The sequence below is a fragment of the Sciurus carolinensis genome, chromosome 3 (assembly GCF_902686445.1).
Source record: "Sciurus carolinensis chromosome 3, mSciCar1.2, whole genome shotgun sequence".
NCBI lineage: Eukaryota > Metazoa > Chordata > Mammalia > Rodentia > Sciuridae > Sciurus > Sciurus carolinensis.
Window position 1 is genome coordinate 121,611,911 of NC_062215.1, and position 25,578 is coordinate 121,637,488.

Below are 25,578 nucleotides of genomic sequence, written 5' to 3' on the forward strand. Positions count from 1 at the left end.
TGTACACACAGGTGCTACTTTTTCAATGATTACCAACTGGAGAAGAGATGGCAGCCTCTAATGTTTCACACTTTCGTTTAGATTTCCCCAGGGGCAAATGCATATTTCTGCTTAAATCCAACATCCTTAGAACCAGCCCCAAGAGATGAGCCAGGGAAGCCTGGTCCCTTGGGTGTCACTGCACAGTTCCAAAGCCAACTCTGACCAAAGCAGGCAGTTATTATCAGAAAGCTCTGCCACACAGCACAGTGCAAGGAGCCTGAGACTACCCTCATACTCTTCCCTATGTCCTCTTCCTTTCCCTCAACCCTTTCCACTATTCTAGGCAGGCTATAGTTCCAACAATGGATATGCAATTATGTTGAAGTGAGTGTTATGACTGCTTACAATCTCACTTAATATTTTCAAGCTAAAGGACTGAACCAGCTTGAAATGAATGCCAGTCAGACTGGGCTTAACACCAACATCACCCTTGGGAAATGTTTAGGTCTTACTCTATAGTTTAAATTAGCACTGCCTGGTTCTGTTCCACTCCCCTTCCTTGACAGAGGATCAAGAGAGGGCAGCATGCTATTTGCTGAGCTCATGCCTACGAACATCTATGGACCCTGAAATTTTCAGAATTTCAGTGTAGGAGGGGCTCAGGTAGAACAATCTCATTAGACAGTGGGGAGACTTAAAGTTTCATTTGTATAGGAGTTATAGGGCTGAGAAAATAGCATTAACGAAATCAAATGGGAAAGGCAGGAGGATCACACACAACTAAAGTCCCCCTCCTCTTGTTCTGGGTCCCTGTTGGCAATGTTAAAGATCAAGGAAATGGGGCACAAACAACAAAGAGAAACACTCTTGATTTCTCACAACTGCCTCACATATGGCATTACTTTTTCCTCATAAAATATGGGGTATTTACATATTTTTCTCTAAGAGTATCCCTAAATTGCTCAGAAACATGTCCACGATTATCTCAAATGACTAGTATAGGAAACATGGCATTTCTGCCAGCAAGCTGACTGAGTGTGCCTTCAAACTATCTGCCTGAACATATAATCACTCAAATTTGGACCCTAACTTTAGAGGGGTCCAACCAGCTACTAAGGCAGGTCTCTGTTATATGTACCGATTATGTTTATGTAGGACTCCAAGTTACTAGAAAGAATGTTCATTTTGCTTAAAACATGTATATAAATGAAAGAACTTCCTCATTCTAAAATTGGACAAATTAGAGGACAGGGATTGGAAATATTGTTCTCAAGCCACAGAGTAAAATGCTAAGAAATGAATCTAAAATCAAATCAAAAGGCTAGTTATTCTGATTCAGATGGCAAAAACTGAGAAGCAAGGTCAGGAAGGTAAAATGAAAGTAACTCGGTCTAGATGAAAAGTTCACTGACGCTGTTCAGGTCCCTGGGCACCAGTTTCCCCTAGCAGACCATGGAACTTGCTCTGTGTCCAATAGGAAATACCATTATTAGTTCACTTAGTTTTATGATGCATTCATATATAACAAGTTTTATAAACTCATAAACAACTTTGCCCCTATTTCATATTGTATTTAATTATCTTGCCCTAAAGATAATTTCAATAAGTATATAAAAATCTAAACTTGTAGCTGGGCTCAGTGACACACACCCATAATCCCAGTGGCTTGGGAGGCTGAGGCAGGAGGATCCCAAGTTCAAAGCCAGCCTCAGCAAAAGGGAGGCACTGTTTCTAAATAAAATATAAAAGAGGGCTGAGGATGTGTCTCAGTGGCTGAGTGCCCCTGAGTTCAATCCCTGGTACCCTTCCTCCCCCAAAAAATCTAAACTTGTGAAATACATTACACGATGATGCATTACAAAACAAAATTTTTTAAAAAAGGATTTACTTCATGTCACATAATCCCTTAGAGCATTTAAAGATTCAATACATATATTAAAAAAGGACTGATTTCAATTTTATTAAACTATATACAATTTTAGAAAAATTTAATAATAAATTGAAACAAGTCTATAATATTAAGTAGGAAAGGAAATTTGATTTTTTAAAAATGCGTAACAATTTATTTCTGATTATTTCTTTTATAAACAGAGATAAAAAGATTTTTAAAGAAGTGAAATGAAACATGACCCTTTCAAAATCAAGGTAAAAGACCTACAAAACAATAATCAATTGCAATTAATAAAAATATTTTAAGGGCTGGGGAGATAGCTCAGTTGGTAGAGTGCTTGCCTTGCAAGCACAAGGCCCTGGGTTCGATCCCCAGCACCGAAAAAAAAAAATTTAATATTCAAAACTGAATTTTTGGACACACAAACTGGAGATTTTAAGAAATTACTCTATTTCTTTAATCCTGGTTTTAAAAAACGATTCAACTTTTTATTCAAGAAACCCAAGTACAAAAATCTGAATAATAGAGTTCAAATCAATGAAGTACTACCACAATTTAATTAACTTTCATTTCACAGGTGGGAACATGGGCAGAAATAGAGAAGACCTGATTCCATAGAAGTTGCTCGCTGAAGTAAAAACATTCTAATGTTCTGTATGTGAAGGACACCACCAAGTGTTAAAATCACAAGATATCTTAGATGTCAGTGGGCTAGCGTTTCATCCTGTTGGTCAGCATGCATATATATAATGTCAGAAGGATGTGGTATGAAAAAAGCCAAATCAAGGATCAGAGTGTGAGCTATTACCCATACAAGTTCATATATGCTTCACTTCTAACTCATCCTAGATGTCCGCATTTCATGCTGAACTTATTAAGGATTTCCTCAATGGGAGTCAACCACATTGGTGCCAAATGGGTCCTCATAATGTTTCCTTTTCCTTCTAGTTGCAGGGGAATAAATTATGCATTTGCTTTCCAAGGGCTCAGTGACTTAAGTTACATTAACATATGTTCTATTTCATACATGTTTGAAATTGGGCTTAATACCTTCTGACATTTCACTAGGGACTTCTAAATTTCTTTTTTTTTTTTTTTTTTCTGCAGATTTCCTGAGACTCAGTGTCCAGATAATTCTCAGGCTCCTTTTGCTTCCCTCAGATTACTGGCTTCAGTTATATAGAGAGGGCAAATTTAGCACATTTGGAAACCCCTACCCTGGAATTGATCTGAGTTGTAAAAGATGGAGTTTGAAGTAACCTGTAGAAATGTATTTCCTTCTCATTTTTGTACCTTTTATTCAGCTCAGTGGAAAAATATTATGGATTTTTCAAGGTGAATCAAAAGCATCTAAAGCTGGGTCTCCAAGAATTATACCATGTGTTCTCTATTCAAAACTTTAAAAGTCAAAATATGAGGCTTATGTTGTTATAAATAAAAAAAAGAGCTTAAGTTAAATGTTCTAGGCTTTGATGTTTACAATGAGGGGAAGCAGCAAGTATAAAGAGTAAGTATGAAGCTGGATGTGCTGGGGCAGGTCTATAATCACAAGCAGCACAGGAGGCTGAGGAGAGGATCACAAATTCAAGGCCAGCATCATCAACATAGCTAGACCCTAAGCAATTTAGTGAGACCTTGCCTAAAAAAAAAAAAAAAAAAAAAGTAATTATGTGATTCCATTCAAAATACACATATTTGCCTATTAAAGGCCTGGAGGGATGCATAAATGGCTAACTGGGGAATGGGGCTGTGGTGCACAGAGAGGGTGAGGAAGCGGCGTGCACTTTTCCTTTACTGATTTCTGAATTGTCAATGAGTGTAAACTAAATTCTTAAAAATTATTTTCAAGATATCACACACATTGATGAAGAATTCTTATCAATCTTGAAAAAATTTAAAGTCTACAATCTAATACATTCTCCGTTTGACTGGTTCCGTGGAGAGTCCGATTTCTTTTGCAGACATTTCTTGGGTGCTGTACTGGGGTCACAGGCTACCAAGATGAGTAACACTTGATATACGACAGAACAGACTTTACCCCAGAGCACAGGTAAGAGGAACAGTGAGTTTGGGGGAGGGGCACCATCATCCATAAGGACACCTCTGCTCCCTGACTTATCATTGATCTTCCGTAGGCTTCGCAGTGTAACTCACATTCTAAAGCTGTCCTTGGGGAAAAAGAGACCCTCTGAACATACCCACTGGGGTACCTAGAATAGCTTTTGCAGCGGCACACAGATCCCGTCTTGTATGGAATCTCCGCTGAGTAATGTAGATTCTAGAGGAGCAAAGGGGCAGCTGGTGACTTTGAACTAAATTCTACCTTTCAACTGAACTTAGGGAAATAAGTTGCAATAGAGTGGCAGCCGATGCAAAGTGCTATGTTGAACAAAGATTGTGCTTTTTTTTTTTTCCGCCCAACTTCACGTTTCCATGCATCAAAATGTTGATGCTATAAATACTGGATGCCACGCTTACCTGACAGGTTTCTTCCATCCCACCTGGGCGCGGGTGCTCAGAGCGAGCGCGCGAGCTGCGGCTGGAACCTGCCTCTCGCGGTCAAAGCGGGCTCGGCCGGCCGGTGGTTCGGCAGCCCGCCCGGGTGTCGGGGCCGCTCCGCCTCTACAGTTCCTGCAGTCGGTTCCCCGCGCGCACGCGCACTCGCCTCGGGCGGCTTCCGCGCCTCGGGTCTTGGGCAGGGCTGCAACCGGACCGCGCCAGAGGGCGGGGCTGCGAGGAGTGCTCGGCCACGTGACCGGCGCCAATATGGCGGCGCCCAGCGGCGTCCGCCTGCTCTTCAGCCGAGGTAAGCGCCTTGAGGACAACCCCGCGAGGGTTCGCACGGACGCTCACTCGCTGCGCACCTGGGTTCAAAGGGAGACCCGTCAGTGCTCAGACTACTCCGCGCACTGGAATGCTCTTTCAGTCTTACAGATACACGCAGGCTCACTAGATGACACATCCACACACCGTAGGAACACACTTTTGTTCACTCCTTACTCGCCTGAATTTCGTCTTTGCGTGGTTCCTTTTGAGATTTACAGACCATTGTCTCAAGTTTTCCTCTCCCGCTTCAGTTGTACCATTAGTGTTGTAAACATTTATTATGGTGCGGAGCCAGAGTAACTCTGAAATGCACCTGTATACTCTTGTTTTTACTAGAGCTATTCTGTTGGCATTTCTTTTGAGGAACTTGCAAAATGTGATTATTCTCTTCCGATGGTTTGAGAACAAATGATGTGGTTGTTATCCTGAATGAGTGTTGATATTTTAGTTAAGTATACCAACACTTTCGCTGCTGAATTCTGGAAATCCGTTGGGTTTGATCTTGGTTTTGAATCTTTGTTGAAAAGAATTCGGAAATTGTTTCAAGGACAAGGAAACAGGAGAACTAACGTTTTGAGGGGCTCCTTTAGTGTCAAGCACGTAGGAATAGTCTGTTGAAGTAAATATTATTTTCATAGTATTATCTACCATTAAAAACCTTTTAAATACGTTGGTACTGTGTTTAAGCATCTTACATATACTAGCAACCTTTTAAAACCCAATGAGTTTATTCCATCTTTGCAGATGGGAAAAGTGAAGCTACAGAGGTTAATGTAACTAAGGTCACCTAGATGGTAAGAGGCAGAATGTGCATTTGAACATGAAAATTTTTATATTAAAGGTGCACTCCTCTGTACTGCATTGCATGATCTTTTCATAGAAATCGGTGTAAAGTTCTGGTGAGACAAGGACAAGTATAAATGTAAGAATTAAAGGGAAAGGCGTTTTGAGAGAGCAATAAGATTGGCAGGCAGATAGACTTCAGTATTTCAGTGTTAGTGGAGATGAGTAAGGAGCCACAGAAGATTTGATGAGAGATATGTAAGAGGAAGGTAATGGAAGAAGCATTTCGGACTGGTTGCATGGAAGAATGGAGGTCAACAAAAGTACCGCTGTGTAAAAAAGAGTCATTTTCTTAAGATCTAGGCTCCAGTCCAAACTCTACTAATTAAGTTACTTTTCTTTTTTTTTTTTTTTTTTTTTGTGGCAAGAAATAATGGCAGTTAGATTTTGTGTGCTGCAGGTAATGGTGAAGAGGATCTAGGGAGATAGTCAAGGTAGAGGAGCCTCCCAACCCACACCCCAACCTATATATGGGTGTATACACATGTGGGTATTTATTTACATGTATGTATGTATTATATTTTTAATCTCTTTGCAATTTGCAAAAATAACATTACTCTTCTCCTTCCTTCCTTTCCACTTAAGATTTTGACAGTCTTAGGGGACAAGACAATCTTGGTTTAGACAATCTTGGGGAAAGCTACTACTGGGAAGCCAGGTCAAGTTATTGGTCCCTATAACCAGTCCCACAGTGCTGCAACTGCCACCACAAGGATCTTGATTAGAAAAGGGAGGGAAAATGTGCCATGAAGAAGAGATTTTAGTGATGGGGAAAGGGCTATCCTTTGGACTATTTATAGCTAATTTTAAATTACAGACAGATTTTCCTGCCACCTACTTCCCAACCCCCCAGAGTAGAAAATTAAGGGTAAATTCATAAAAAAAAACAAAAAACTCTCTATTCTCTTCTCCCTCCTTATCCATCTGCAATGATTTAAATTAAGCCACCACAAATCTTTTTTATTGGTTCATAATAGTTATACATAACATTAGGATTCATTTTGACATAATTATAATAAATACATGGCATATAATTTGTTCCAATTCAGTCCCTAGTACTTACTCTTTTTAAAAAATTTTTTAGTTGTATGTGGACACAATACCTTTATTTTTATGTGGTGGTGAGGGTGGAACCCAGGGCTTCACACATGCTAGGTGAGTGCGTTACCACAGCCACAACCCCAGCCCCACAGTACTTACTCTTATCTTTCCTCTCCTCTCTCCCCCATTCTCTTTACTCTACTGATCTTTCTATTTATTTACATTTTTTTATATTAGTGTCTTGTGGATATATAGTAGCAAGATTCACTATAGTATATTCACGTATGTACATTGGAAAGTTAGGTCAAATTCATTTCACTGCTTTTCCCTTATCCCTTCCTTCCACCCTCCTCCTCAATCCCCTTCTTCTACTCTCCTGATTCTTTTATTTTGATGGAATTTCTTCCCTCTACACCTCCACCCCCAACCCCCCCCCTTTCTCTTCCCCCTTAGACTAGCTTCCACATATCAGTGAAAACATTCGACCTTTGACCATGAATCTTTATGTATCCAGATCAGCCTCTTGGAACCAAGCAAGAAGGTACCAAGAGTCCTGTAGGCTAGGGCTGAAATAGTCCTAGGTATTAGCCCTGGGAGGAAAGTGCAGAATTCCTGTCCGGGGGTCCTAAGTCTCCCTGTTTAGTCTCTCAGTCTCAACCCCCACTGTACTAGAGTCTTATTCCAGCTCCTGAAGCCACTTTGAAAGATCCTTTGCTCAGTGAGTTTGGGAAGGAATTGGGAAGGCAAGTAAGGGGACATTTTTTTCTTGACACTCTTGTATGAACCATTCTCCGTGGATTGCCTCCTGTCTCTAATTTTCTGACTTTCATTGACTCTTCTCTCAGCTTTTTCCTGTTATGTCCCCTGCTGGAATGCCAGCTTCTTGCAGGCAAGGGTTTTTCCTTCTTTATCTTTGCCTCCCCAAAACCTGTAGTATATTGTCTAGTCCAATAGTACATACTTAGTTTCATAACTGAAAGAAAAGCTCTCAGAATATAACCTCCTCTGGAAATATTTGTGCATGAAAACACGATGGAGCAAGCCTGATTGCACACACCTCATGACTCAGGAGGCTGAGTTCCAGGCTGGAACCACCTTAGAGGACCCTTTCTCAAAATAAAATGTAATAATAAAATGTAAAAGGGCTGGTGATGTAGTTCAGTAGTACAGTGCTTACCCAGCATGTGCAAGGCCCTGAGTTCAATCCCTAATACCATGAAAAAAAATTACATGGTAGACCTAAAGACTGATTTATCTCTAAATGTCAGTTTTCTTTACGTGAAAGGCTAAGATATTGACTTTATTACTGTTTGTTCTCTACCCCACTGACCCTCATTTTCTTCCTGGGATAATTTAAGGCCATTTTACTTTTTTTTTTTTTTTGGCAACTGTAAGGATTTCATTCCAATTAATTTGAACTGTGAATCAGACTTATTGGAGATAATTAGGGGGGAAAAAAAGAAGCAGCAGAAGTTGGAATGGAAAAGGGGAAAAGGGACAAAATCTAAAGAAGTACTTGAAATTTAAGCATTGGAGCCATGGGAGAGATGACTTGAAGGAAGAAGCTTATGAAAGTAAATCATTCAACCTAAATAGTATCCTGCTGTCCTTCCACAGTCCAGGTAGAGGTTGCTGAAGCCAGTGAGGGGAGAGGGAGAAACTTGGGCTGACCAGCAGAAAAGCTCATTTAGTAGGGATGTGAAATAGCTTGGCATTTCCAGAGGGAAGGCTAATGGCAAAATATATCATGGTGTACATTATTTATAACATTTAATACTCTGCACCTAGGAATTTATCCTAATAGAACAATAAGATAAATGTGCAATATATGAACAAAACTGTAACTTTATAATGGTAATAATCGGGAAATACTGGACAGAATCTGAAATGTCCATTGGTAAGAAAATGAGTACATGAATTATAGTTCGTCTATGCAATAGAGTCCTAAGCATCCATTTTAAAAGATAAGGTAGATTTACTGTACATTTATAGTTGCTGACATACACTGAGAATAAAAGGGTATAGAACAATGTGTTTCACTCATGTAAAATTATATATCAATGCCAGTTTTGTTGGTACATGCCTATAATCCCAGCAACTAGGGAGGCTGAGGCCAGAAGATCTCTAGTTCAAAGACAGTCTTAGCAATTTAGCAAGACCCTGTCTCTAAGTAAAAAATATAAAAAGAGCTGGGAATCTGGCTCAGTGGTTAAATTGCCACTGGGTTCAATCCCTGGTCCCCAAAAAACAAAGAAAACAAAATAAAACAAAAAACCCAATTACTTACTAGTGTTTCTTTTTGTGTTTATATGCACAAATCTGAAGGGGATGGGGTATAGCTCACTGGTAGAGAGAGAGAGAGGTAGAGAGAGAGAGAGGGAGGGAGGGAGAGAGAGAGAGAGAGACCCAGCCCACATGCTCTGGAATGATGTTCACCCAAATATTGAGAGCTGTCATTTTTAGATGATGGCATTGGACTTTTACTTTCCTTATAAGTGATATGTATAAATTTTATCAGTGGGCAGATAGCATTTTTATTACAAAAAGTGATTTTCTTGCCAGGTGCAGTGGTACATGCCTGTTATCCCAGTTACTCAGTAGGCTGAGGCAGGAGGATTGCAAGTCTGAGGCCAGTCTTGGCTACTTAACATGATTCTGTGTCAAAATAAAAAATAATATTGAATGTTGGAGTGGAAACATTCTTTTACTATGTGTCTTTTACTATGAATGTTCTCTGGAACAAGGCAAAATGTCTGTATAATAACATAGGAATGGAGCATCCTTCAGATTTCCTTCCTCAAAGAATGGCAAATGGAAATATACTAATGATGAAAGATACATATAATACTACTGTTATTTTATTTACTTATTTGCTTTTATTTTAACAAATATAAGGGCTGGGGTTGTAGCTCAGTGACAGAGCACTTGCCTAGCATGTGTGAGGCACTGGCGATCTTCAGCACTACATAAAAATAAACAAAAATAAAGGTATTGTCCATCTACAACTTAAAAAATATTTTAAAAAAATAAGTATAAAGTATTTTAAGTGCTTTTGTTCACTTGTGACCCTAGGACCATTGATATGTCCACTGACAATTTCTTTCAAAGTGTTTTTTTCAGGGGACAGGCTCTAGTGCATGATGAATTAAGTACCTTAAATTTTTGTCAAGTAACCTGAGGTCCTTGCTATTTTCTGTAGGAAAATGTATCGCTCAGCTTGTTGTTTTGGTTTTGATTTTTTATACTGGAGATTGAACCCAGGGACACTTTACCATTGAACTACATACCTAGTCCCCCCACCCTTTTTTTTTTTTTTTTTTGAGACTGGATCTCACTAAGTTGCTTAGAGCCTTGTTAAGTTGTTGAGGCTAGCCTCGAACTTGCAATTCTCCTGCCTCAGCCTCCCAATTCATTGGGACTACAGGTGTATGCCACCAAGCCTGGACAGTTTTGCCAAATTAATTTAGAATTAAATGTTTTAGGTGTAGTAGCTCACACCTATAATCCCAACTGCAGGAGATCCTAAGTCAGGAGGATCACAAGTGCAAGCCCAGCCTCAGCAACTTAGTGAGAACCTGTCTCAAAATTTAAAAAAAAAAAAAAAAATGGAACTGAGGAGATAGCTTGGTGGTAGTGCACCCAGGTTCAGTCCTCAGTATCCCCTGCCAAAAAAAAAAAAAAAAAAATTTGGATGAAGTTCATGGGGTTCTTTCAAAAATGCTAATGGAGGGCTGGTGAGATAGCTCAGTCAGTAGAGTGCTTTCCTTGGAAGCACAAGACCCTGGGTTCGATCCCCAGCACCGCAAAAAAAAAGAAAAAATGCTAATGGAAATAAGGAGCTTCCTGTCACTGGCACTATATGTAACTATATTCCTAATGATAACCACAGAATGAAAATGGAGTTTTGCTGTATATTTTAACAAATATATTCCAACTGTAGTATATGTTCCTAAAGTCATATATATTTGTATGCTTTTTTCATCTGCTTGAAACAGCTTTCTGTATAGCACAAATAGCTCCTATCTCCCATTGAAATTGTGGGATTTATGTCGACCCTCAATGATGAATGTTATGCTGTTGTTTAAAAAAAGATGATGTTGACCTCTATTTGTTGACGTGGGATGATGTCCACAAATACATTATTTGAAATAAACAAGTTAGAACAATTTAATATAATGCCATTTTATAAGATCAGATGCAAATATCTTGGTGTATATGTATCTAGTTGTATAATGTGTGCACAAAGAGGAATAGGAGAATGACATACATTAGTCCCAGTTTTTATGAAATAAAATATTCACAGTTTTTATGAAATGCCCACTTTTGCCAAGTGGTAGAAATCTATGAAAATGCAAAATGGCTGTTGTATATCTTAGGGAACTTGGGCAAAGATGGAAGAAGTTTTATATGTATGCAAAGCTTCATTTTGAACAACATTTTGTTTTATAGTTATAACAGCTTGTTCCTGTGGAGATTGGATTTTCTTTTTTTATCCTTTGAATATGGAGAATTTCAAACATACATAAGAGAACAATGCAATGATCTACCATATATACCTCATCTAGCTACAAAATTCATCAACTTATATCCATTCTTATTTCATCTATACCCCTAAACACTTGACTGGATTATTTTTTGCTTTATTTTATTATTATTTTTATTTTATTTTTGGGGACAGGGTCTCACTATGTTGCCCAGGCTGTCTTAGAACTCAAAATCCACTAATTCGGCCTCCCAAGTAGCTGGGATTACCGGAATGTACCACCATGCCTGGGCAAAGCTGGATCCTTTTGCAGTATCTCTCAGATATCATATCACTGCATCTGTAAATTTTTGTCATGTATCTCTTAAAAATGAGGAACCAAGATGAGGAAACCTTTCCCTCTTTGGTATATTATATTTGTCATTTCTAGAATTTCCATTTGCCTCTCTTAAAGAAAAAAAAGTTTCCCTTTCTCTGTTGAGAAATTTCCCACCTGTTCACTTATTATATCCATCTTTCCCTTCAACTACTTGGATATACTTTTCTTGTTTTTGTTTTTACAGACAGGGTCTTGCTATGTTGCCCATGCTGGTCTTGAACTTAAGATCCTCCTGCTTCAGCCTCCCGAGTAGCTGGGATTACAGGTGTGTGCCACCATACCTGGCTGAAATTTATTTCTTAAAGTAACTGGTTGGTCTGTCTGCACTATGGAACTTTTACCTCCACGTTTTTTCTGATTGTATTATATTCCACTGGGGTAGTTTAAGATATTCCTCTATAAACTAGAAGTTAGATTCAGGCCTGACTTGATTCAGGTGAGACTTCTTTTCCTTTTTTTGGGGGGGTATGTATGTACCAGGGATTGAACTCAGGGGCACTTGACCACTGAGCCACATCCCCAGCCTTATTTTGTATTTTATTTAGAGACAGGGTCTCACTGAACTGCTTAGTGCCTCGATTTTGCTGAGGCTGGCTTTGAACTCCGGATCCTCCTGCCTCAGCCTCCTGAGCTGCTGGGATTACAGGTATATACTACCAAGGCTGGCTGAGACTTTTCTTTTTTGATAACAGTACTTCATAGATGGTTATTGGGTTTGTGTATGTGTTGTTTTGTTTTGTGACATTAGTGGCCATTGATGATCATTATCTAGCTCCCTTAATTCATTAAAAGTTTGTAAAATGATAATATTCTAATTCATTCATCAGGAAACATCTACAAAAAAAACCTCTTCAAGTACTGGTTCTCCTAATAGACCCTTCGTGGCAAGGAAAATTAAATGCTTGATTTGCTCTCTTTACTTAACCAATTTAAAAAATAACAAATATCCTTGAAAGTGATAAATGAATTTTTGTTTAGAATTATCATACAGATTAATTTTTATTGGGCATTAACTTCTTTAATTTTCAGAAAGTGTATGAAAAGATCATGGAATGTTAAAACGAAATCCTGAGCCAGGATTACCAGATTCAGGATAGAGGAGCAAAAGCTATTGATAGAAGTAGTGTTTTTAAAAAATAGAATTTAAGCTGGGTATGGTGGCTCATGCTGGTAATCCCATCAGCTTGGGAAACTGAGGGAGGAGAATTGCAAGTTCAAAGCCAGTCTCAGCAACTTAGCAAGGCCTTAAGCAACTTAGTGAGACCCTGTCTCAAAATGAAAAATAAGGAGGACTGGGGTTCCGTGGGATGTGCCCCTGGGTTCAATCCCTGGTACAAAAACACAAAAGTAGAATTTAAGGAAATCTTACTACAATTTAATGTTATAATAGTGGAAGATTATAGAATAAGAGAGGATTGAACATCCTCCAAAGTTGGTTGCAAGTTGGGTCTCAGAGTCTTAGGCATTAACATCATAAGAGGGCGCTCATTTCTGCATATAGTGAAACATCAGATCTTGTGCATAGAATAAATAAACCTGTGCTGCTCAGTATCCTCAGGGTGATTGTATACACGATGAAAAGACAATTGGATAAAGATATAGTTAGCATCCTGCCTCTACAACTTTTTATCTTATAAATAAAAAGTAACTTAAGTTTCTTTCTACTCAACTTTATCCAGAAGTGCTCTAAAAAAATAAAATTGAACATCTAAAAAGTAATTAAGTAAAAATTTGTGCACAAGAAATGTTCCTTTCACTGGGAGTGGTGGTATATGCCTGTGAACCCAGGGGCTCAGGAAGCTAAGGCAGGAGGGTTTCAGAAAGAGAGAGAGAGAGAGGGGAAAGAAAAGAAAGAAATGTCTCTCTCCTTGTAGCAAATGTGCCTTTTTTTTTTCTTTGTACTGGTGTTTGAACCCACAGGTACTTTACCACTGAGCTATATCTCCAGCCCTTTTAAATTTTGAGATAGGGACTCACTTAATTGCTGAGGCTAGCCTTGAATTTGTGATCCTTCTGCGTCACCCTTCCAAGTGTCTGGACTACAGGTGTACACCACTGAGCCCAGCCAGATGTGCCTCTTATGGCACTTTGTACCGTGTTGGTTGCAGCAGTCACATGAAACAGCTCACATTCAAGGGAGGGGACATAGAGCACATATTGGTGGGATAAATTTAGAAGAATCTTGACACTGTTAGGCTGTTTCCTGGATGCGGTAGGGGGTAAGTAAACTCCCCCAACATATGCAGATTTTGTGTATTTGAGTATTTTTCTGAAGAAAAATATGTATACATTTCATTAATCTCTCATAGTAAGATATATTTTTTTTGGGAAAAAATACATTTCCCTTAGCAAATCAAAACTCTTTGATATTCCTCCCATTAAGTGATAGGGCCTATGTCCCCTTAAACATAGATTGTCTTGGGATGGCTTTCACTAAAAGAGTATGGGGGGACGTGATGCTGTGTCATTTGAGAGGTTGTCACAAAAGGGGATACAACTTCTGCCCTGTGTGCTGGAACCCTTATGCTTAAAGCATGAACTACCTTGCGAGAAACCCAGCTACCCTGTAGCTGTCATTCTGTGAGAAAGCCAGTTCATCTGGAGAGGCTTCAGTCGAGTCCTAGCTTCAGTCATCCCTTCCCAGGCACCAGACATGTGAGTGAATGAGGGTTCTAGCCTCTAGCCAACCCAGTCTTCAAGTCTTCTTCTTCTTCTTCTTCTTTTTTTATTTTTTAGTTGTCAGTGACTTTATTTTTTATTAAGATAGAATCCACATATCATACAATCCATACAAGTAAAGTTGTATAATCTAATGGTTTTTCGACATTTATTCTGTTCTGTCAACTTCTCAGACCATAAACCTTTAAATTACCCTCAGTTCCTTTTTTTCCCCTCAGTGTTCAGTCTGTTAAAAAGTCCTATTGAATCTACCTTCAAGATACACCCTGTACCCCCAATTTTTTTTTTCTCATCCCCATTGTTTACTACCTGATTTGAGCCAATATTATATCTAACCCGGATTACTACAGTGACTTACTACTGGTCTCTCTGCTTCTATCATTGTCTTCTATACTCAATTCTAAACATAGCAGCCTTACTGAGCTTTTAAAAATATAAGCCAGGTCATTCTTTTGCTTGAAATCTATTTCCTTCAAAGTAAAAGCTAAATTCCTCATAATATACCATAAGGTCCTACTCGTAGCACTTAAAACTTTTTAATACACAATGTGATTTACTTATTTGTCTTGTTTATTGTCTGTTGCTAGTCTCCACCACTAAAATGTAAGTTCTACACAGGGAATTTTTGTTTCATTTGTTCCCTGACGTATGTCAAGCACCTGGAATAATACCTGACACATCAGACTCATAAAGATGTTTTGAATGAATGAAAAGTGCTTAGTTAATGGTGATACAATAAAGTTAATAATGAATCAAATAATACATAAAGCAAGAGCTGTTAGAAATAAAAGTGAAAGTGGAATAAAAAATCACAATCATAGTAGGAAACTTTAGCATGCCTCTAAGAATATGGCAAGTAGACATAATAAGGTTTTTGAAGTTCACAGTGTTATAATTAACTGGGTGTGGTTGTGCACACCTGTAATCCCATTGACTCAGAAGGTTGAGGCCAAGGGATTGCAAGTTCAAGGCCAGCCTCAGCAATTTAGGAGACTGCCTCAAAATAAAAAACAAAAAGGGCCAGGGACATGACTCAGTGGTAGAGCATCCTTGGCTTCAGTCCACAGTAGAAGAAAGTCCACCAAAAAGAAATAAATAAATAAAAGAAAGAGACCAATTGAGTGCCCTTGGTTCAATGTCCAGTTCTACCAAAAAAAAAAAAAAAAAGGAACATTATAAATTAGTAAGATTGAGATTGACTTAATTTTAAATCTGATACTTTGGATTAAAGGAGTATTTTTGATTTTTTTTTATAGATACACATGAAGTAGGACAAAACTTCACTAGAAGCCTAATCAGTCTAGAAAAAAAAACAAAACCTGTAATCTACCAGGCACCATGGCACATGCCTATAATCCTAGTGGCTCTGGAGGCTGAGGCAGGAGGATCACAAATTCAAAGCTAACCTCAGCAATTTAGGGAGGCCCTAAGCAATTTAGTGAGACTTTGTCTCAAAGTAAAATATTAAAAAAGGACTGAGGATATGGCTTAGTAATTAAGCATCCCTGGGTTCAATCCTAGCACCTACCAAAAAAAAATTTATAAACTGCATTCTTTCATCATAAAGCAGTAATATACAAATTATTAGGAAGAGAGAAAAGGTTTAGCCCAAGTGTTGTAGAGACACAAAAGGAATCTAGGTAGTGAGGGATGTGCTGTGAACATTGTCCTGGACTTGGAATACATGGTTCTTGTCCACTGTGAATTTACAGTCCTTGAGGGAAATCAGACATGTATCAGTTATTGCAACAGAGTAAGACCAAAGCACAGATAAGACTTAATTAAACGGTGCAATGGGATCATCCAGTAGAGATCGAGGAGTCAGCTTCACAGAGAGGGTGGCGACTGGCCCCAGTCTGAGTCCTTCAATACAAGGAGGAATTTGATCAGGTGAAGAAGTCAAGAGACAGAGAGCCTCTTGTCCAAAGGCAGAGAGAGGTGTGAGAGCTTCAGTAGCCTGGGACATTGTTGGTTGAACATGGCTGGCAGGTCCAGTGAAAGCTAGGAAGTAGCCAGAGAGGAGGTTGAAGTAGCTACTTTGAGAATGAGGATATATAGGACTTGGGGGCCACTGAAGTGGGGCAACTGAGGCATGTGTGTGAGAAGGGCAGAAGGTAGCCAGACTCCTGTTCTGTACATGCAAATAGTTTTTCAGGTGGGAGAGGGGACAGAAAATTGAAAAAGACCCTTGTCCCCAGTGACTTCTATTTTTTCTGTACATTTTCCCAGAGATTATACAGAAATGATGAAGTAAGGGATTAGGAAGTAGAACAAACTAATAAGGAATAAGTAGGATTGCCCAACAGAATTGAGACCCAGCTGAAATTACAACGTGATTTGTAGTGGCCCCATTCATTAACACTGTGATTTTCTCCAAATGTGTATTGCCCTGTGTGTGTAAGAGAGTTGGTAGAAGAGCTGGATTGACTGGAATTCTCCAGGTCTGGAAAGAATAGGGAGTAAGAGAGGCCAGTCTTTGGCAAGAAGAGAATTGAACTAATGAATCAGAGTCTAGCCTAGGCTAGAAGCTTCATAAGAATAGGGACTCATCTATTTTGTTCTATCCACACCCATTATTAAAATGAGTAACCTGGACAAAGAAAAAGGTAAAGGAGAAGAGGCTGGTAGTTTGGAGAAAAAAGGAATTGTCCAAAGATGAGAATTCTTAGCAAGATCAAAGAACAGGTATAGTGGGAAGGAGAAGTGAGAGAACTGGAAGTCAGAGGTAGGGACCTGGGCTTTCACAATGGAAGTAACTTCTGAACTGCTGTCACAGTTTTTAGTTTAATTGAAGAAAGAAGATTTACGCATATAACAATGTAGAACAGTATAATAGTGCTTTGGCAATTAGAGGAAGGGGAGAGAATTTGAGGCTGGAGTGGTCACTTCACAGAAGGAATAAGAATTGAAGTAGGCCTTGAAGGTTGAATAAGGTGGTCAGCAGAGGGCCTGAGGAGGACATTCCAAGGGAATAAGGCAGGGCCATAATGGGCCATGATCCACCATGTGGATACGGAAAAACGTCACGTTTAGAGGGTCCTGGAGTAGAGATTTGGCTGAAGCTGAGATTTTGTGTGAGGGATTTCTAGGAGATGAAGATTAATAAAACAGGTTAGGATCAAGCCATAGAGAACCCCAAAGGCCAGTTCTTGTTTATCTTGTAGGCAGAGGAGACCACTGAGGTTTTTGACAAGTGAGTTGGTGTCTCCATTTTAATCTATTACTGCTATGTTCTGGATGTATTAGAGAAGGAAAGCCCTTGCAGAATATTAGAAGATAGTGGCAGAAACAAAATGATAAGGTCCTGAATCAGCATAGTGACTACAACGGAAAGGGGGAGATGGAGGCCAGAGAAGTGGTACACAGCAGAGATCATCAGGGTGTGGTGGCTTGCTGGAAGGCGGACCTGAGGAAGCAGAGGAGCCATAGAGGCAGGAAAGAAGTTTCTAGAGGTGGAGAGATTAGTCAGGAAAATATTTCACAGAAAGAAGTTTTGGGGTGATTAAATGAAAGTAGTGAATTTGGCCACTAGAAGACCACAGTAACCTGAGGTGAAGTTTAACAAAAGGCACTTGTAGTTGATTATAAAGAACTGGGAGGGTTTTTTTGTTTTGTTTTGTTTTTTGTTTGTGGATTTTTTATTTGTTTTGGTTCCTTGAAAAAAGAGAATTCTCAGACCATATAATTCAAACCTATTTAAAGTGTATAAGTCAGTGGTTTTTAGTATATTCATAGAGTTGTGCAGTCATCCCCACAATCAATTTTACATTTTCATCACCCCAAAAAGAAACATTAACAGTCATTCTTAGCATTAACAGTCATTCTTCAATTCCCCTGATCCCTTCAGCCCTAAGCAACCACTAACCAACCTTCTTTCTGTCTCTATGGATTTGCCTTTTCTGAACATTTTATATAAATGGAATTTATACACAATTTGTGACCTTTTGTGTCTGTCCTCTTTGACTTAACAATGTTCTTCAGGTTCATCCCCATTTGTATTATCAGTAATTTATTCACTCTTGCTGAATGTTATATGTATATTACATATATTATTATATATGTATATGTATACACACATACAAAATATACATATACACTGTTTTGTATATATATATATGTATATGTATATATACATATATATATATATATATATATAGAGAGAGAGAGAGAGAGAGAGAGAGAGAGAGAGAGAGCACTCTTATGAATAATACTGCTACAAACATTTGTGTATAAAGTTTTGTTTGCACATATGTTTTGTATTTGCAGTAGAGGCCCTGGACATATTTAGAAGTGAGGGAAAGAAAGAAACTGCTAAGGAAGCAGGGCCACTGGAAATCCTGGTGATCAGTCTTCCTGGAGACAGCAGACCTAAGAAAGATGGAAGAAACAGGAGAAGGAGCAGAGGTGAAGTTCCCCTGAAATTGGGGAGGACCCCTTCTAACTCTGAGACAGGAATGAAGGAAGAATGGGAATATCTTTTTCTAGGGGTGAAAGTACTTTTAAATTATATTTTCTAATTATAAAAAGTAATCTGAGAGGCTGGAGGTGTGGCTCTGTGGTAGAGGACTTGCCTACCATACATAAGGCCCTGGTTTTCATTCCTAGCCATATTTTAAAATTAATAGGAGGAAGGCTATAAACAGTAGCTAAGAATGTGGGTTCTCAAGTCAGACTGCTGGGTTCTGAATCATGATACTGCAGCTTACTAGTTGTGGAGCCATGGACTCATTAGTTAATCTCTCTAAGCTTCAGTTTCTTCATTTGTAAGATAGGGTTGAGAGAGTAGCTATTATCAGGATTAAAAGAGATAATGTGTGTAGAGCTGTATTAATTATCTATCACTGTGCAACATATTACCCCAAAATGACAACACTACATCAGTGTCTGAGGGCCAGGAATCTGGGAATAACTTAGTGTGCCTCTATCCCATGGTCTCTCATGACATTGCCATTGATCTGTTGACTAGAGACCAGTTTCTTGCCCTGTGTGCCTCTCATAGGACTTCTAACATGGAACTAGTGATCCAAGAGAGAGAGAACCAGAGTGGCTCTAACAGAAGCCACCGTATTCTCTAACTGAACTTCAGAAGTGACTTCTCATCACTTTTGTCATGTGCTCAAACAGTACAGTGAGGAAGGGGACTGGACCACGGTATGAATTCCCGGAGCCTGAGGACAGTCTTGACCACTGACTGCTATAGCACTATTTGGTACAGGGTATGACACAAAGTAGCCCATCCTAGCTATTCCTAGTAGCAGTATTAAGATGTTATAGAAATATATTAAGCAGACAATGGGGCTGGGGTTGTAGCTCAGTGGTGGAGTACTTGCCTAGCACCTGTGAGGCACTGGGTTTGATCCTCAGCACCTTGTAAAAATAAATTTCAAAAAATAAAGGTATATTGGGGCTGGGCATATAGCTCAGTTGGTGGAGTGCCTGCTGCGCAAGGCCCTGAGTTCAATTCCCAACACTGCAAAAATAAATAAATAAATAAAGATATTGTATCCATCTACAGCTAAAAAAATATACACACACACACACACACACACACACACATATATATATATATAAAGACAGTGACTATCACCCATGTCCCATCATTTAGAAAAAGTAGGCATTAAATTGCTTTCCCCGCTAAGAAGGACTACTAATAACGTGACCATGATTTTTAAAACCTTCTGCCTTATCCATAAGAGAAAATTGATTACTTACTGAAATATTACTTTAGGAAAATTAACATTTGATCTCTTTTACCTCTCACATCTAGTCTGCATATCACACCCTTATTTTTCCTTCAGTTAGCCTATGATAATTCTGTGTTTGTGCCTTCACACACCCTGTCTCAGTCATCATTAAGATTATGATTTTCCTAAGATCAAGCAAAAATAGGTCAGCAGTGAAAAAGAACACCCTGGCTGTATTCTCTGCAAACCAGATGATGCTGCAGAACACCAGCCCCTCCAAAAAACTGACATTTTAGAAGACAGCTCCTCTCTGTCATCTTCCACCAGTGCCCCCCTGCTTTATGCTCCGTGCATAGCAGCTGTTCAGGGCACCACTGAGCACCGGGGCACTGCAGAGAATTGAGTGAGTGACACGGCCAGAGAAGGCTGCGCGGGGCCAGAGAGCAGGAGGCAGGACAGACGGTGAGATAGCAGTAGGAAAGCTTTATCACAGATAAAGAGAGGGAAGGATTACCAGTTAACTAGGCTAAAAAAGGAAAGAAAAAAAGAAAAGAAAACCCTCAAACATCTCTATCACCCGTCACTTTTCAGCAGAGCCTTCTAACTCAGGGGACAAGGAGAACAGCTGCCGAGGAGTCTTACAAACTTGGCTTGGGTGGTTAGTATTCTGTGGTAGCTTCTTTTATAAGGGTCAGATTAATTTTCTAATGCTGTTTTCTACTTTAATGTTACTGCTTTAATCATTATAATACCACCAATTCCTTCAGGCAATAGGAAGCTATTGAAGATTTAATGAGATTCACATTGCTTATGCTTAAATGTTGATGACTTCCTGAGTGCATATTAATCATTCCTGACCTTGATCTTAAATTCCTTCCCACTACAGATTCTCATCAAGCATAGCTACTAGATCCCTCAGTGTTCACTAAATACCTGGTTTGTTTCCAAAAGTACATAAAAGAACATTAAGTCAAATATTCAGTGTGTGTCATATTTTCAGTACCCTTGTCTGATTTGTCTTCCAATTCTTACTGCAACTGTAAATCAGGAAAATTTAGGGGGCGAAAAATCAGTAACAGGGGATTTAGGCTTGTTTAAAAGACTGTATGTTTAGTGCAGCAGACCTTGAACATGCCCTAATTGGTTGTCTAGGTCAGTATGTCCAACTGGCAACTCTCAGAGCCCATCCAGGCCACAGAGCATTTCCGGGTGGCCTGTGTGCGTGCTCCGGCTGTCAGAGCAGCAGGACTCAGCCTCTGGCCGCTGCTCTGCTGACCTATCCTTTAGTTTCGGCCCACCCCCTCCTGCCACAGAGGCCTGGGAAACCTGGGCTGGCCACCTGGTCTCCTCATGTCCAGCATCTATGCATCTGTCTCAATTGTGCCCTCAGCCACCTTGACAGATTTCCTGACTAACAGTCCTTCCCTGAATTAGGACCTGGAGCAGTCTCAGGACTCTGAGGGAAGATGAAAGTGCAGGAGAGGCAGACAGAAAGATCACATCAGTCAAAGAGAAAAAAAAATATGTAAAAACCTGAGGCTAAGGAAAATGGATGTGTGTCAGGCATGGTGGCACATGCCTGTAATCCCAGTGACTCTGGAGACTAAGGCAGGAGGATCACAAGTTCAAGGCCAGCCTCAGCAACTTAGACCCTGTCTAAAAAGGAAAACTAAAAAGGGCCGGAGACGTAACTCAGTGGTAAAACATCCCTAGATTCAATCTCCAGTACAAAACACAACAAAAGCAAAACATAAAACAACAAAAACAAACTCCAAGGAGGTAGGATGTGAGGGGGAAAGAGGTAAAGAGGTGAAGGAGCTTGTGTGTGGTGATGCCAGCCAGGGAGATGAGGAACAAAACAGGCAAGTTTGTATGTGAAAGAGACCACGTGTGAGAATGAGCACTATGGAGAGAGCAAAATGACTGCCCTTCCTGGCGCAACTTGACCACATGGGAGACATGGTCTGACAGCGCATATATGTTTATAACAACAACAACAAAATTTTTACTAAAAAGGTAAACCACAAGGCTGAGGGTATCACTCAGTGGTAAAATACTTGCTCAGCATGCCTGAGGCACTGGGATTGATCCCTAGCACCACAAAATATAAATAAAGAAAAATTTTAAAAAGGTAAACCACAAATAGATATGCAGTTAGCATATTATATTACATTGGAATTTAGTTTATGATGTCCCAAGTATATAACATTTGATTCTGAAGTACAGCTTGCTTGCTCGATTGTTGATTGTTTCAAATATGATCTGTCCCAATCAAGAAGTTTGATAGTATTGTTTATGATCACTACAGATCATCAAAAATGTGCCACATATATTTAAATGGTGTAATATCAGCGCAGTTCTTCATCTTTTTAAGAGATATTTTTCTGTCCTTATCATTTAACTGAATAAGTGAGAAGATAAAGTAGATTTTTCATATTTAATGATCAATGTTAAAAACAATTTTAAAAAATGGCCACAAAATTTCATACCTTTTAGCTCAATTATTATTGTTGCTACTGTTATTATTTGTAGTGCTGGGGATTGAGCACTCCTATATGTTAGGCAAGCACTCTACCACTGCATTATATACCCCCACCCTTAGCTCACCTATTTATTTCCACTTCCAGAACTCTGTATTTGAAAAATAATCAGATGCTGGCAAAAATTTAGGTTCAAGGATGTCTATTACTGGGTTGCATATATTAGCAAACAACTGGAAATAACCCAGATGTCCAGAGAAATAGAGGAATGATTAATAAAATTATGATATATCATATATATCATGAGATGTATCATATATAATGACATATATAGTATATATAAAAAATGTATACATATATTTTTTTACTTCCTCTAACTACTTTTTAAAAAAATATTTATTTTTATGTGGTGCTGAGGATTGAACCCAGTGCCTCAACACATGCTAGGCAAGCACTCTACCACTGAGCCACAACCCCAGCCCTTCAACTACTTCTTCCAGCTCTCTCCACACTGCAATCAAGTGGCCCTTTAAAAAGGGCCACACTGGCACACACCTGTAATCCCAGCCACTAAAGAGACTAAGACAGGAAGATCACAAGCTAAAGACCATTAGGGCCACTTACTGAGATTTCTCTCAAAATTAAAAAGAATTGGGAATGGAGTTTAGTGGTAGAGCACTTGCCTAGCCACAAGGCCCCAAGTTCAGTGCCAACCCCCTCCCCAACACACAGGATACATTGGGACATTTCACTCCCCCTTAAAATCTCTTCTTGGCTTCTCATTGTACTCACCATGAAAACCCTGACCTTCAAGGCCCATTGGCCTCATCACCCACAACTCTCCAGTCCTTCCACTCCTGTCTCCTGTCTTCCTTTCAGGGCTCTTTCTCTATGCCCTTTCCTCCTAGGGATCTTTGCATAAGCTTTTCCCAGCTTGGAGTAGCTTCCCCTAGCTCTTCATCTGGTTAATTCCTGCTTGCTTGTTCTTGAGGTCTTAACTTCATTGTCACTTTATCAGAACTCACACCTATAATCCTAGCGATTGAGGCAAGAGGATTGAAAGTCAGCAATTTAGTGAGACCCTGTCTCATAATAAAAAATGTTAAAAACCTGGGGATTCAGCTCAGTGGTTAAGCACCCCTGGGTTCAGTCCCTGGTACCAAAAAAGAAAAAGGAAAAGAAAAAAGAAATGAACAATTTCCTGACCCTCTGTACTCCAAGGAGAGGTCCCAAATATTTTCTCACATGTGGTCTGATTCTCCTTCATAACACATATCATATTTTTAAATCATATGTTCATTTATGTGTTATTCATTTAATGCCCATTTCCCCTCTGGACTTCGTCTTTTTCTTTACTTTCTACGAGAGTTCCTCAAGTTTATTCATCACCCCGTCATTTGAGGTTTTAATTTCTTTTACCATATTTCAAGTCACAAGAGTTTGTCTTATTCCTGAAAGTTTTTAAAAGAGTATTCTCTTCTTATTTTGTGGTTGCAATATCTTTCTTGAGTATGTTATGAATATTCTTCTAGGAATTTTCTTCTCTGTATAGTCTGTTTCTTCTGAGCTTTTTCTTTTTTGTTTGGTATTTATCTTTTATATTAGTGGGCTCATATATTTGGGAATCTGTCATTGTCTGCTCTGTCAGAGTGGGGAATTTAAAAATCTGAGTGGTTTCATGAAAGTCAAACCTGAGGAACTGTCACATGACTGGAAGAATAAGAGGACTTTATAACCTGTTACATTGTGGACTTCTGCATTGAATTCTGGAACAGAAAAAGAACTTTAGTAGAAAAACTGGTAAAATTCACCTGAAAGGTTAAGGCTGGCTGCTAATGTTCTGGATACTAAGTGGGAGAGCTAGCAGGTGGGGGGGTGTCTCAGCACCCAAATCTGAAGTGTTCACTTAATTCCATAGTGACCCACACTTAACTATTCTTGGTGTTCTCTATTCAGAGACCTCCTGTTTTTTCTCTCTGTAAGAATAATTCCCTAGTCTTTTGCCAAAGTGGAAGGACAGTCATCCCACATTGTAGAATATGAGATCTGGGGACTCATCTGTGTCTTAAACAGATTTTTGTTCACTCTTATTTTAGTTCCACTTCATCCTTTTATCTAGAGATCCTGGTGCCTCTTGCTGACTCTTGGGAATTCTTGCATCTCTCCACTGTGTGAACAGAATTCTGTTTTCTTGGTTCAGCCAAATCATTACCTCCTTTCATCTGTTTTCAACTCTTGTTTTTTTTCCCTGTATTTTTATTGGTGCATCATAATTATACATAATAGTGGGATTCATTGTTACATATTCATTTATGCACACAACATAACAGTATAATTTGATCAATATCATTCCCCAGTATTTCCTGATTTTTTAAAATATTTTTAGTTTTTTAGTTGTAGATGAACCTTTATTTTATTTATTCATTTTATGTGGTACTGAGGATTGAACCCAGTGTGAGGCAAGCATTCTACCACTGAGCCACAACCCCAGCCCCCCTGAATTTTTTTTTAATCTGTTTTCTCTCCTGTTCTCTCTGATCTTTTAGGTTCATGACTTAATCTGTAAGTGAGGCAGGGCTTAGGGTGTGGCTTGGCAGAGCACTTGCCTACCATGCATTAGACCCTGGGTCCAATCCCCAGCACTTCAAAAAATAGAATAAAGTATATAAATAAATATAAAAGAGGCAGTAAATAGTACATGCATGTTTGGTTTGCCATCTTTTTTGACTCTGAAATGAATTTTGGTACTTCTCAACCAGAAATATTGCCCTTGTATATGTCACATTTTGTTTCATTTTACCTCTGATTTATCATTTATTTTGTGGGAGTAACCTTCATCTAATTTTCAATCCTTTTCTTTTACCCAGTGAAAAGCATTCAATTTGTTGAATAGTCCTCAGGGTCTTACCACCTCTGATAGAAAATATGGTCAAAACTTCAGAATATGTTCAACACTTACCACTCCAAATAAGCATACTCAGTACTTAAGCAAAACTACAACAGTCAACCCTTGGTGCAGTAGGGGCTTTCATTACTCTATTGTATCTTTGCTTATACTTTACCTTCTGGTCTGGAATGCTTTTCCCTCATTTGTTTCAGAATTCTATTTATATTGCAAGGACTGTTTTGGGTACCATTGTCTTTTTTTTTTTTTTTAAATGGAACAAAATATATGTGAAAATAGCACCCAAAGAACAAAATAAAATATGACCAAGGAGAAAAATAAACATAGTATATACTTAGACAATTACACAAATTTCTGTAGAATTTGTAGAATTAATTGGATTTTA

General features: G+C 39.0%; 1 protein-coding gene across 2 annotated transcripts in view; it reads left to right on the plus strand.

The window, feature by feature from the left end:
• The first annotated feature begins 4,611 nt into the window (after nucleotides 1–4,611).
• The window catches only part of Metap1d (methionyl aminopeptidase type 1D, mitochondrial), an 81,556-nt gene continuing 60,589 nt past the window's right edge, over nucleotides 4,612–25,578 (plus strand). For both annotated transcript variants that reach the window (XM_047547570.1, XM_047547569.1), the window contains exon 1: nucleotides 4,612–4,679. In XM_047547570.1, the coding sequence (XP_047403526.1) occupies nucleotides 4,640–4,679 (40 nt within the window). In that variant the 5' untranslated portion in view covers nucleotides 4,612–4,639. The remainder of the gene's footprint in view (nucleotides 4,680–25,578) is intronic.